The 13,533-nt window shown below is 45.0% G+C and overlaps 1 protein-coding gene across 2 annotated transcripts in view; it reads left to right on the top strand.

Moving 5' to 3' along the window:
* LARP7 (La ribonucleoprotein 7, transcriptional regulator) overlaps positions 1-3,080 on the top strand; it is a 25,557-nt gene extending 22,477 nt beyond the window's left edge. For both annotated transcript variants that reach the window (XM_029083792.1, XM_010163122.2), the window contains one exon: positions 2,960-3,080. In XM_029083792.1, coding sequence (XP_028939625.1) covers positions 2,960-3,040 — 81 coding nt within the window. In that variant the 3' untranslated portion in view covers positions 3,041-3,080. The remainder of the gene's footprint in view (positions 1-2,959) is intronic.
* The last annotated feature ends 10,453 nt before the right edge of the window (positions 3,081-13,533 follow it).

Here is a 13,533-nt window from a genome sequence, read left to right as displayed (position 1 = left end):
ATGGCCAGGTAGGAGTTAGTCATCATTTTAATGGAGGCTTTCTGGGGTAATGCCTCCTCCCCAAAAAAAAAAAAAAAAAGAAAAAAGAAAAAAAATATATTTTATTTTCTCTGGCATAGTTCTACTAAACGAAATCTCCAGAAGAGCCCAGATCCCAGGGTTCCCCAGAACTCACCTAACTTAAAACACTGTCTGATTTTGCAGGAGATAAGGGATATGGATCAGGTTTTTTGGACTTGTCTCCCCCAAAAACAAATTAAAGGCAGCATAGCATGGGTAGCTGAGAGTGTTAAGTATGATCAGTTTAACATGAAATAAATGTTTAACACTTTATTCTGTAGTAGTTGCAAGGACCAGGTAAGCAAATGGATAAATTTGAAGGTAGTGTATGCTGTTGTGTCTACAGATAAATAGCCTAACACCCAGCCATCCTTTGGAATTACAGAGGTGTTCATCCTCAGGCTGTTTCCCCAGGCCTGGTCGCTCATTGTCACCTCTGTGCTCCCCTCTGCTGTCCCTTCCAAGTCTATGTTCTCATTAGCCTGTTGTTAAACTGCCTGATAAAACAGCCTCAGTGATTTAGTGAGATGAAAAACCTGCTGCCAGAGCTGTTTCTTTAGGGCAGCCCCGGTTTGTGTGGACCTGGAGCAATCCATCAGTCTGGAGCCTTACACTCTGCACTGGTTCAAGTCACAAAGCAGAGGCCTGAGTGCCTGCAGGGCTTCCCCTTGGGCCCTCCTCTTCTGGGAGGAGGGGCTGCTGAACCTGGTTTACACCTTGTACAGCCCCTTACACAGAAGGGGGAAGGTACAGGGGTGGGAGTGGTGATAGAAGTGAAAGGCGTTTGGGGAGGAAGTGAGAATTGGTATTTGCAAAGGGTGGAATAATTTGCAGAATCCTTGGGGAAGGAGGATAGTGGGAATGCCAGGGCACAGCCCACACTGTTCTCTTCTGATTGTGCCTGGGGGGCTGTGTCCTTGCAAGACTGACCAGTTCACTGTCTGTTTGCAGTGGGGAGAGGTCCTGCTCCTCTGGAGCACAAATAAACCCTTTTCCCTGGTTCTGTGGGAGGGCTGGGTACCTGTTTGGAGACATGAATAGTGCTGTGCTTAGAAATAGGTGCTGATTCTGGATTGATGAGCTGGAAATGGGAATCCTTGAGGCCTCTTGCAAATTCTGAGGTGCTCCTGTGGAAACACTCACTGATAGGAACGGGACAGTTCACATCTTCGAGTTTTCCTTCTGGTGTTTGTCATTCTCCATCCCTTATGTTGAATGAATGAGCCTCTGTACTCCTCCCTTCTTTTTAGAGTTTAACTGTTTTAGTCCTTTTGTCAGATACCGCAGAGTAAAAGTCACTCTTAGTAACTACATTTCTGGAGCGTGGTTGAGAAAATCATCTGCCAGAACTTATGGTCTGACGCTGTGGAGAACATGTTAAGGATTGCAATCCAGTTAAGTGCTGGGAGGGCGCAGGGGGACACGCCAGTAAAACTGTGGTGGTGTAATTACAGTGCAGCACAGCAGCCAGTGTATCCATGCAACACCAGTGTACAGTGTCATTCCTGCCAGAATCAGTGCAGCATGCCTTGCACTGCCGTGCTGGGCACCACATGCAGTGTCTGCAGAGCATAGCTGTGACCACAGTCATGGGGATACATAATCAATAATTTGATTTATATGTGAAACTTTCCAAATCTAGTGCACTCTTCACTGTTCTGTCTGGTGAGCGAGAGCCCCTTTACTTCAGCACCAGCTGATGTGCTTTAGCAGTCTCCATCAGATAAGTTAATGTGCATTTCTTACTGGAGTGTTACAGATGTGTGTAGGTTCACAGGAGTTTCCTGCTTTCATACTTTTTATTCAGGTTAGACAGCCTGTTTTATTCTTTATGTTTTGTTTTATTATATTTTTTTTAGTCTTATTCATCTCACAGTTACCTCATGAGCTCTTGCTTACGGTGAAGGGACCTTCACAGGGTGTTGCAGTAACACAGCTTGTACCTTTGCTTTTGGGTATTGGTGTGACTGTTGCAGAACTGTGGTGAAATCTGTGAATGTTCTAGTATGGATGCTTTAAAAACAAGTATGCTTTTAACCTTGTTCTCAGTGTTTTGTTTTCTGCCCGAAGACACAGTACACAGAAGCTGAAAATGAGCAGGTTAGTTATGTTCCACAAGAGCATTTCTCATACCCCTGTATGGAAGCAGCTAACCAGGTGCCCTGGTAATTTAGACAATCTCCCTAAAGTGCAACTGGAAACAAACACATCCCTGGTCAGACAGGGTTTCGAGTTGGGGATTCCTGGCATCAATGTCACTCCAAACTGCACCGTTTTTTCTTGAGATTAATTCTCAGCAGGGTTGTGGTAAGTCCTGTGCTGCTCTCCCAGCCTGAAGGATTGCCACCATCTCCATTTCAGTGGGTTTGTTTCTTTGCTGAGTGTAGGAAATAACATAATATTCCTAAGGCATCATTTCTGTGCTCTGGCCTTGTTTTTCTTGCATCACTAACAGCACAAATCCAGTAGAAGTGTGGATTTTAACCACCAGTAAAAGCGTGGTTCCTTTTTAACTTACTGTATCAGACTGTCTGGGGGTTTTTGAAGTTGTAGTTTTGTTCTCTTCAACCATGTTGGGGGGAAGAAGGGATGGAGTGAAAGATGCTGCGCTGCCCAGAGGCTGAGGAGATGCCTTACTGTTTTTCATGCATCTGAGGCAATAGTGAAATAAATTATATCAGGGCTCCTTTAAACTTCTTTTTTTTTTTGGTCACATGTACAAGTTACCTTTTTCTTATGAAGTTGGGTAAATCAGTGAATATCTTCATGATGGTGACATAAAATCGTTTTCTTATGAAGTTGGGTAAATCAGTGAATAATATCTTCATGATGGTGACATAAAATCATAACAGTCTAGTTTTTCCTCTAATCTTTTCTACAATATTTTCTCTGTTTGCAGTTGATTGCTAAAGCTGAAAGAATGAGACTTGAAAAGACTCAACAAACAAGTAAACATATTCGCTTCACTGAAGATAACTAACAGAGACTGATGATGATCTTGAAAGTGAACTAGGTATTTAAAAAAAAAACAAAACCAAAAAGCCAGCCAAAACCCACAAAGACCACTGCTTACAGCAACTAAAGCGTTTTTAGGAAGACATCAGCACCTGGTCCATTTGATTCATAATTCTGCAGACTGCAAGTATGAAGATTGTTCTGAGTCCCGTTTTAAATAGGCTGAATGTTTACTGCTTCTGAGCCTGTAGGTAAAGCTTTCTGGAGAAAAATGTATTATGAGGTCTGACTTTAGTTCACATCTGGTTTGTTTTGGGTTATTTTTGTTTTGTTTTGTTTGGGTTATATTTTTTTTTTTGTATGTTGAAGTTTTATACACTAGGTTATGAATAAAATGCTTGAGAAATTTTCAGTTGTGCATCTCTAATTCTTCTGTCTGCTTTATGACTCTATAATGACATTAAAAACAAATAATTACTGGTTAATGCTAAATAGACCTCTCGAGGGCTGTGTTTAGTCCATCGGGCTGTTCAGAAATGAAGTAGAAGGACTATGTAATCTTTCATGTATTTTACAGTGGCTAGGACTGCCAAAATCTGTCATTGAGAAGTCTGGAAGAAAGTTTACTTGAATGAAGTGCACACTAAGCTAAATTTAGACCTTTTTTTAAGAAGAATCTTCAGAGGAAGAAATAAGAAAACCTTTGTTACATCTGGTAAACTCTGGCTCCAGAAGTAATTCTCACTCACAGATAAGTGTTAAAGTTGTGTAGTTCACAAGTTAAGATGGTGATCTTAATGCATTTTAAAGTATTTAGGTGTAGACTGGCACTATTTAAAAACCAGAAAGCCTAAACATAAAATTAGAATTATAGAACAGGTTGATGTTATGTGTGACTAAGTCTGCTGTTAAAGAGCTCTCTTTTAATGGAAAGAAAAATTCACATGTTTGTGAGATTGTTTTGATGAATTTTATTGCAGGGCAAATAGGACATTAACACGTTGGTGTATGGAAGTGTGAAACTTCCTTATAAAGAGGAGGGTGAGCAAGTTATTTTGAAAGTAGAGGTACATTCCTAAAATACCATCAGAATCTCTTGAAGGAAACTGTCAATGACACTTCAGACGTTTTTTGCAGCTATAGATTTCACTGATAAGGTAGGTTAACGTTTTTAAATTGTATGCTATCAAACTGCCAGAGCAGTGTAGGTATTTTAATGATCCATATTATCATAACATAAAGTTTGGTGACACTGGTATATTTTTTTACTATTTAAGAAAAGAATCTGCATTGTTTCTGCTGAATTCTTGAAAGTAGTGTGGCTACAATACCCACAGTGGCTTTGCAGTCAGGGTCAGTCTTCATCCTTCCCTCCCACAGGTGAACATCTGAGCCACCAGCAGCAGCAGCAGCGAGGGAGTGAGTGGAGAGGATTACCACAAATCCCTGGAGAGGGTATAGCAGTGGGCAGACTAAAGATAACAGAAATTCAGAGGGGAAAATACAGATAAGAGACAAACTCTGGGGGCAGAGGGGAAGAGCTTGGTGATGCTTCTTGGAAATTGTGTAATGACAGTTCCTCCCAGGGGCCTGTGGGAGGGAAAGGTTGGGGAGAAGGCCAGTTAACCTGTATGCCAGGCACTGGGGTGTGGGCTTCAGCTGAATTCAGGTGTTCAGTCCAATTGCAGGGTGGTATTATCATTACCATTATCATTTATTATTATTATTATTAGTAGTAGTATCATTATTATCATTGTTATTATTGTATTTTTATTATTATTATTGATATCTTCCACTGCTCTATTATACCAGGTGGGTAAGATATTTGATGACACGGTAGAGAGAACTGAGATATACCTAGCTATGAAAAGAATTCAGCAATCAGTGTCTTGTAGGCATCCTGCCTGAAAGATGGGACAAAAAACCCCACAACAGTCTACTACTCTGGGTAAAATATTTTGGATTTTTCTGCTGAAATGCATTTAAGTAAAAAACAAAACCATGTTCATAATAATTCAGATCATAAATGATTCAGAATTGCAAAAGCCTAAGTTTTGGAGTTTTGCTCTTTTATTAATAATTCCTGACTTGAACACATAGCAGCAGCAGTCACCCTTCTGTTTCTTCCCATCTTTAGACAGGTTAAATATTTATAATTAAACAGCCATTTTATTTTCTTCCTTGTTCAAACTAGTGCAGAGATCTGCCTCGGCAGGGAAGAGTGGTGCTTGGTTCTTTCTGAAGAAGTTGATAATAGAATTTTTGCCTTATTTTGGAAGTCACCTATGGAGCTTTTACAAAAGACATTTGGATTGGGGTTTTTTTTGTCTTTCAGTACACATGACAGTTAATATCTGCTCCTGTTTTCCCTCCCTAGCAGCGTATTTGAAGAGGAGGAGCCCAGCTGTTGAGTTTTACCATCCCAAGACTTGTATCCCTAAGTAACAATGCTGTGGATTTGGCCTTTCCAGAGGGTGCCTGTGGCAAAGCCTGGCACAGTTGCCTGCAGTGGTTTGGGTGTTTTGTTTACAATTACATTTTCTGCTCTACTGTTTTTCTCTAGGTTCATCCACTCTGAGGAACTTCCAACAGTGACTTCCCTCCTCCCCGAGAAATACCACGTTTTAGCTAAAAATTCGTGACAACACTGTAGAATTCTGGGAATTTCTAACCTTGGACAGCTCATTTGGTTTTGCTGATTTGTCTGTCTCCCCTGACCAGTGAGTGTTTTGAAAGAAAATCATTACACATAAATCTGCCTGGAGCAAAAGGCAGCATTGATTCTGCTCTCCATGCCCCAGCATAGGCCTGAATCTGAAATCATTTTTAGCGCTCTTATTTTTATCTCTCTCCCACTAGTTGCAGACTCTGCATGGCAGAAAAGTAACAGAAACGTTTGATGGTAGATCCATGATCTTGTTCCCCAGAAGGCTTCTTTGATATCTCCTCTGGCAGAACATTTCCAGGTTCAGAGATTGGCCTTGTGAGTACTGTTGTCTTTCAGGAAGGACTGTTGGGGTTACCTTAGCAGTGCCAACTCTCTGACTAGGACCACAGCTCCATTGTGCTGGGCTTTGTACAGATAAAGAGCTCAGAAGGAAGAGGGACACAAGGAAGGGGAGGAGGAGGATGGGAATGGAGGTGTGAAGGCAACAAAGTCATTTGTAATGAGCAAGTGGAGGACCTCAATGGTATGGAAACAAAGCAGTAGGGTCTCCAGGCTCTGAGCCTCAGAGCCACCACACACCTCTAAGGGACACTGAGGCTACCTGCCTCTTCAGAGACATGTCCTGCTGTTTAGTGAGCTGCTGCCTCCCACAAGCTGGGTTTGCACAGTAAAAGTGCTGGAAGGAAGGATGTGGTTTAGCAAAACACCTGTGCTGAAAAGCAGCAGCCTGATAGCCCACCGTGACTGGAGCTGCGGGTTTTCAGTAGCCAGCAGTCTGCAGTCAGTGCTGTATCCCACTCATAGCATGATGCTTGAAAGCATCTTCAAGTAAAAAAGCTGCTTTACCTTTGATTTTACACCTTGTGTTAATTTGTAAGCTTCTTGTTTCACTGTCCTCAATCTTGTTGTCATCTGGAGCGAGCATCAAGTCTGGAACAATAAAATCCTCGAGTGAATTTGCACTGAATGACAGTTCCCACAGCAGACTCCAGGTATTGTGAGATGCTGAAGTGCTCTTGTCCTGGATGTGGGTGTTTGCAGTAAACCTTCATCTCCCTCCTCTGTTGACGTGCTGTATTCCCAGAGACTGTGCCCTTCTCTTTGATTACTCTAATTCTTTCACTTAGTTACCATTTGCCAAGGTCTGATTTAACATTGATCTTCTACCTGTTGTACCCTACACAGCCAGCAGTGGCATTCTGTACATTCTCCCTGCCCTCCCCAAGACAGACTGTGTATCCTAGTTTAAATCAGACTTTTAGGCAGTCCTTGAAAACTAGCGGGTAAGTGAATTATCTTTTTCTAGAGAGGCTCTAAATCAAATTAGAAAATTGCCCTCTGATAGATGACAAAGGCTCTTGCCTGCCCAGGTCCCCTAGAACACAGGTCAGCGTTGTAATTGCCTACTTAGGGTACTGTAGTGTCTAATGATCTCAGAAGGGATTAAATCATGGGAATAATGCTACATAATGCTGTAAAAAATAATTAGATAAGGTATGCTTGGGTGACTTTGAAATGTGCCTGAGCGGGGAAGTAATGTGGTTATTGTACCTACAAGTGATTATGTTTCTGTGGATGATGTTAAAGAACTTGCTCTCTGCCAAATATGGAATATTCTTCTTAGCATTAAATATGGTTTCTTCACATCAGCCGTGGCTGACACAACACCTACTGGCATATTTAAAAAGTAAAGGTAAAAAAACTCAAAGCATGAGAGCTGTGAGTACTGAAAAGCAGTTATTGTAACTGCAAGCACACAGCTCTCATGTTTTGGGTTTTTTTTACTTTTACTTCTTAAATATGCCAGTAGGTGTTGTGTCAGTGTGTTAGAAAAATGGCTGGGAGAACATCCTTAATTAATTTTACAAACAACAACAACAACAAGGTTTTGGCTGCTTCTCGTTGTGCTGTGAAGGTGGGATTATCAGTCTGTCTCTTACAGGGGGCCACTCCTGCCCGTGCCTGAGCCCACAGGTCCTGCTGGAAAGTGTGTGACCCCAAAGATCTGGACAAATGGTGGTGGGAAATTTTAAGCTGACTTGATTGCTGAGGAAGATGTGATGTGTAAGCACACTGTAAGTGTCTGGCTGAAATACCTGCGCTGGGTGTACGTTGCCAGGCATGAAACAGCAGCGCTGCAAGTGACTCCTCGCTGCGTAGTGGAGTGCTTGGGCTTTGCAGAAAGTCACTGTGTCCTAAATAATTGATGTTCAGATACTGGTTAAATGTGTAATCAAACCAACCATACAGATCCTGGTTAAACATGTAATCAAACCGAGCATACAGGTGCTGGTTAAATGTGTAATGAAACCAACTGTACAGATACTGGTTAAATGTGTAATCAAACCAACCATACAGATCTTCTGATTGCCTCTTCATCCTCAAAGGGTCGCTCTCCAATGGACAGAGCTGTGACAGGGAACTGCAGAGCTGGGGACTCTTGGACTTTCCTATGAAGCAAGCGGTCCCTGTGGTAGTGGCAGGCAAATCCTTTGCCCTTTGCCGGTGCCAAGAGGCCAGGCAGTTCTCCGGGGTACTTGGCAAACCTCAGGTTTTTGTTAGTTTACAGGCAGAGAGGTGAGCCAGGTCTCCTGTTCATGTCTGGGTTTGCTGGAAGCGGTGTTGATGGCGTGCTTGGCATGTGTAGCTGTTCTCCCAGTCACACCATTCCCCTCAAAACCAGGAGCAAACCAAGGCAGGAGAGAATGGGAGAGCTTTGCTCGCGTTGCCAGGGTGACTCGTTTTGAACTAGGTAAACAGTCGCTCATCACTGCTGGGGTTTTATTGCCTTAATGGCATTTTGAGAGTGAAAAGAAGTGGAGGAAAGGGAAAGGGAAGGGACAAGCCAGCCCTGGCACTTGAAAGCAAGGGACGGGCGCGTGGGCAGCAGGGCTGTCTGTGTTTCTGCAGCAGGGTTTCTGTCTCCAGCCCCTGTCACAGCGCCCTGGCCCTGCAGACCTCTCGGCTGGAGCTGGCTGCCAGTCATGCTGTTTCCAAATGCTTAATCACAGTGTCCAACCCTCAGGATAGGTGCAAAAGAAAGGACCTGGAAAAAAGTGAGGAGTGTGCGTTGGATAGGGAAGGCCTTCCAGGAAGGTGTGGTTTTACTGAAGGTCACGTCACCTTCCCCGTTTCTCTCCCACCTTCTGCTGCAGGGCTGGAGCACAGCAAGGGGCAGGGCTTGATGCTCCGCCAAATTTAGAGGCTTTTATTCTTATTTTGTCTAGAATTTCAGGTACAGCTGTTCCCAGTGAGGGGCCACTACCTGCTCACTGATCACTTGCCAAGTCTCTTGCTGTGTCTGGTCCTTGCTCTGCTGGCTGGGGACAGGGGTGGCTGCCCTGGGCCTGGCAGCCCTGGGGGGTGGCAGCTCTTTGGGTGGCAGCCCTGGGGAGTGGCCATGGGACAGGGTGCTCCTGCCTGGGGCTGGGCTCTGGCCAGGGACCCCCCGGGGGCTCTGGCCAGCAGAGGGCAAAGCTGGTACACGCTGTCCCGTGCTTTGCAGCCAGTGTGTTGTGCTGTGCCTTACACCCGGGCTGATCACACTGATGAAGCTATAAATGTAAATTTTTGGGGGAAAATAAGTCCCCTGTGTTCCCAGGGAACCTTCGAGGTGGCCAGGTGCAGGGACACAGGGTCCCCAGGCACCAGCCACAAGCCCTGACTGTCATCTGCTGCCTGTGATTGACCAGAAAGATGCTTTTCTAGTACGTTCAGGGAGATTTTCATTAAACTAAAAAAAAATACTTACTCGAGTGTAGCTAAAACTAGTGATGTCTGGGTGGAACACCTGCTCTGCCTCAGACAGCAGAGCTATCCACAGAGAAATTTGTGTGGTTTGGCACCAAATTCCTCTTCACAGTCAATCACAGAGCAGGTAAATGCAGAAGTTTCATCAGCACAGACATCTCTGATAACTCTTGTGATATGTGGGATGCAGGTGGCACGTGTTCTGCCTGGATGCCAAAAGAAAAAGAGAATTGTTAATGTAAAAGCAGGAAGCTCCCCAAGTCCTTGTCTCTGCAGAGGGAGCGTGTTCCAGTTCTCCCACCCCCTGAATCACCCCCTGAAAGACCTGGTTGAATACCTTTTGCCTTTGTGCTTGGCACACTTTTCTCGTCTGTTTTGGGGTTTTTCCCACCATGGCTGGTATTTCTGCTTGCCCTTCCCTTTCCTGCTACACACTGAAATGTGGTTTTGTTAGGAAAAGTGTCTTTTTGTTCCCTAGCGTTTTGTGGAGTTTTTGTTTGGCGATTTTGGGAAAACAGCTGCTCCCTCAGATCTTGCCCATCGCATTTGGTGCCTCAGTAGGTAACTTCTTGTAAGGTTTAGCCTAGGAAACCTCTTCCACGTGCACGGATGCAAAATGGACTTGACCTGTTGGCTCAGTTTAGTCAGACCGATAGAATTTAAAGCCTTGGTTCAGAAGTGGTTTATGCTGTCTAGTTGGAACATCACACTCGCCAAAAAGAGCCTTATTGTGAAGCCAAAAGCCTTGAATTGCCTCCTTTATGGCAAGTAATATATATCAGTTATTCTTTTATAAAACCAAATTCAATCTTACTGCAACGTAACTTACCAGGTGGGTATTTTCTCTCACTGATTATAAGCTGAAGTCTGTTTTCACAGTGGCTTTTGCCTGGCGTAGCCTGCAGAGAACGTGGTGGGTTTTCAGTGCAGTGAAGTTGTGGATGGATGCTGGCAGAGGTGGGCTGAGCCATGCTGTGTGCTCGCTGCGGGGGCATCCAGTGCTGTAAAACCATCGTGGTTTAATCAGCACGAGCTGCAGCCCCGTCCTTTCCCCTCCTGGCCCTGTCAGTGCCGTGTGAACGTTTGAGTGTGGCTCCACAAGCAGAGCTATTGAAAAGGCAGGAGCCGGTTCTGTCTGCCTCCTTCTATGTCACATTTTTCTCTGTCACTCTCCATGTTGTAGCTGTGGACATTTTTGCTTTTAGTGTCCTGTGCTATGGCAGATACAGAAGCATCTGTCCACTAATTTGGCTAAAGTTTCAGGCATAATTAATCTCTTTTGCACAATGCTGCTTTGATATTATAAATCTATCTCTCTTTTTTTCTTCTCTCTCTGTCATTTAATACTCTTGAAACTGAAAGCTGAATTTTGAATCCACTGAAATTCCTTGACTTGCACTGAAACATCCACTGCAAAGCTTATTATTTATGCCACCACAGTTCATCCTCGGATAACTTTCCCCCATCTTCTCCCAGCAATAGCTCTGAGGTGTTTTCTGCTGTGTTGGATTCACCTCTCGTGTCAGATGTGAAAAGGTAGATTAAACTCTACGCCTAGAGCGATGGGAGAGTATCAAACAACCGTATCTCCTGGATTTTCCACTTGACAGCAGTTTATTTTGCTCTTAGAAGAGCCAGGTGATTGAGAGGAGCAGATGTACTCAGTGTTTTATGCTTTTTGCTAAGGGTTGGTCTCTGAGATGGTGGCCAAGGTCTCAGGCTGGCAGGTCCGGTCCATGCCCTGATCCCACTCCCTGCCCTGCCCGTGGCCACCTGGGAAACACCCAACATCAGTGTTTGCACCAGAACTGCTCTTCCACCAAAAATCACAACTGTGGAAAAAACACAGAGAGTCTCTAGAAAACTTTTTAAGCAAGAGGGAAATAATTTCCCTTTTCCTATGGATTCACATAATCTTCTTGTTCCTTTCCTGTCCTTTTATGCCCATTGCTTCTCTCTTTGTCACTGGATGCCAGGATCAAAGGGGAACCCCTTTCCCTCTAACAGCCTCATCACTTCCTTACCCCCAGCGCGTCTGAAACCCTCTTCCTCTCTGCCAGCTCCATTGCTGTGCTCTTACACCCGTGGAAAAGAACAGAATAATACAATTTGAAACGAGGGCAAAATATTTGAAGTTATTTGGGTGTTGAAACATGCAGCTGTGCAGCCTAATTGGGTTTAGACTATATATATAATTCTCTAGCCATATATATCTCTCTGCAACTATATATAGATGCAGCTGCAGTGGCAGAATGGGTCATCGGCAGCTTCCAGCAGAGAGAGACACCCAGAGCCGTTTTGCAGGTTTTAGGCCCGAGTTTGGCACTGTCCCCTGTTTCAGCTGCCCTGATGATAACTCCTGTGCTGTATTTGATATCTCATTTGTTGTCAGAGTGTTTTACCATGGCTGGGAACACGCTGCTTGCAGCTGGGTTGGACTCTTTCCTTTAGGGAAACCTGACAATGCTGCCCACTGTTTTTAACTGCTTTTTAACTTTCTTCCTTTGTTGGTCAGGTTCCCCACATTTCTTTTGTCCTGAGTTGTGGATACTCACCTCTGTGATGTGCCTGTCAGGTAGTCCACGTTTCTTTTGTCCTAAGTTGTGTATACTTACATTTTCAATGTGCCAAAGCAATAATTTTAAGGTATGTTCACATACATTAAAGCAGCTGGTAGGCATTGAACGGCGCACGTGGAAGAGGATTGATTTCCTTAGGTAGCTTCCTGAGGAGCTCACATCGGAAAGGAACGGCTGGAGCTTTCACAGCCGGGAGGTGTGGCTGTGTTGGCTAATGCTGAGTGTGGTCACATCATCTGTGGAGAAGATCATTTGGCCTTTGGATGTGGAGTGGTAATTGACGGGGGGAGATGGAGGAGTTCTTTGCTGGTGGTAGGCGAGGCTGGGAGAAGGGCAGTGTTTTCTGCAGTGTCAGGCTGGCCTCTCGTGCTGGAAAAAGAGCTTGCCCACCCAGGAAAATGTGATTTCTCTCCACTAGCCCAGTGTGAAGGCTGCTGGATGGCAGACAGTGTGTCCTGCTGTGGGGGCAGATGTTCAGGTGTCTCGTGCTGGATGTTCTGCTGTTGGCAATTGCCGTGTTTCCCTTGCAATGGTTGTCTCTTCCTGTTTGGAAAAGGCACGGGCAGGCTTGGAAAGAGGCACGTTGCTGTCGTGCTGCCTGTGCTGAATGGAGCTGGAGTCAAACAAGCTGTGTCACAGATGAAACTGAGAAGCAGAGAGTTGACAATGGGAAATCGGGGTGTCTGGCTTGAAATGTTGTCTAAATAATAACGGCTTTTGCTGTCTTGGTGCAAGAGGTGGGAAGGCAAATGCTGGTGCTTCTGTCGTGTGCAGGTGGAGACCCGAATGCCAGAGGCAGCAGCAGGTGGGGGCTGAACCTGGCAGTGGCAGGAGCAGGAAGGATGAGGGGATCGGAGCTGCCGGCTGGCTGCGGATGGGAGGATGGAAGCTGTTCCAGGGACACTACCAGGAGGTCCCAACCCAGGTTTGAAAGGTTAATTTTAAAAACAGGGATTTTTTTCTTTGCATCTCAGCACTGTCTGGTTTTGGCCATGATGGGAATCGGAAGTGACAGCTTACCGCAGGGGAGCTGTTCTCATGGGGTTTGCATCACGCCCAGAGCTGGATGTACCAGAAACCTCCTGAGAGAGGCTCGTCTGCCAGACCCTTGGATGACTCTGCTCCCACCAGCCACGGTTTGGCTAACGATCTCAGCTTCCCAAGTGAAAGGAGCTTTCCAGATTTTTGGCATTCACCTCTCTTAGCATACCAAGACATTTTCTGAGCCAGACGTGATGGAGAGGGGTGAGCTGGTGAGACAGGCTCCGCTTTCCCTTGGCAGAGGCAGTGCAATCCCTTGCCAGACCCTTGGATGACTCTGCTCCCACCAGCCACGGTTTGGCTAACGATCTCAGCTTCCCAAGTGAAAGGAGCTTTCCAGATTTTTGGCATTCACCTCTCTTAGCATACCAAGACATTTTCTGAGCCAGACGTGATGGAGAGGGGTGAGCTGGTGAGACAGGCTCCGCTTTCCCTTGGCAGAGGCAGTGCAATCCCTTCCTCCCTTGCCAGGATCTCCTT

The sequence above is a fragment of the Antrostomus carolinensis genome, unplaced genomic scaffold (genome assembly GCF_000700745.2).
Source record: "Antrostomus carolinensis isolate BGI_N321 unplaced genomic scaffold, ASM70074v2 scaffold19872, whole genome shotgun sequence".
Taxonomy (NCBI): Eukaryota; Metazoa; Chordata; class Aves; order Caprimulgiformes; family Caprimulgidae; genus Antrostomus; species Antrostomus carolinensis.
Note: the sequence above shows the minus strand (reverse complement) of the source record. Positions and strands in the feature narration are given on the sequence as shown.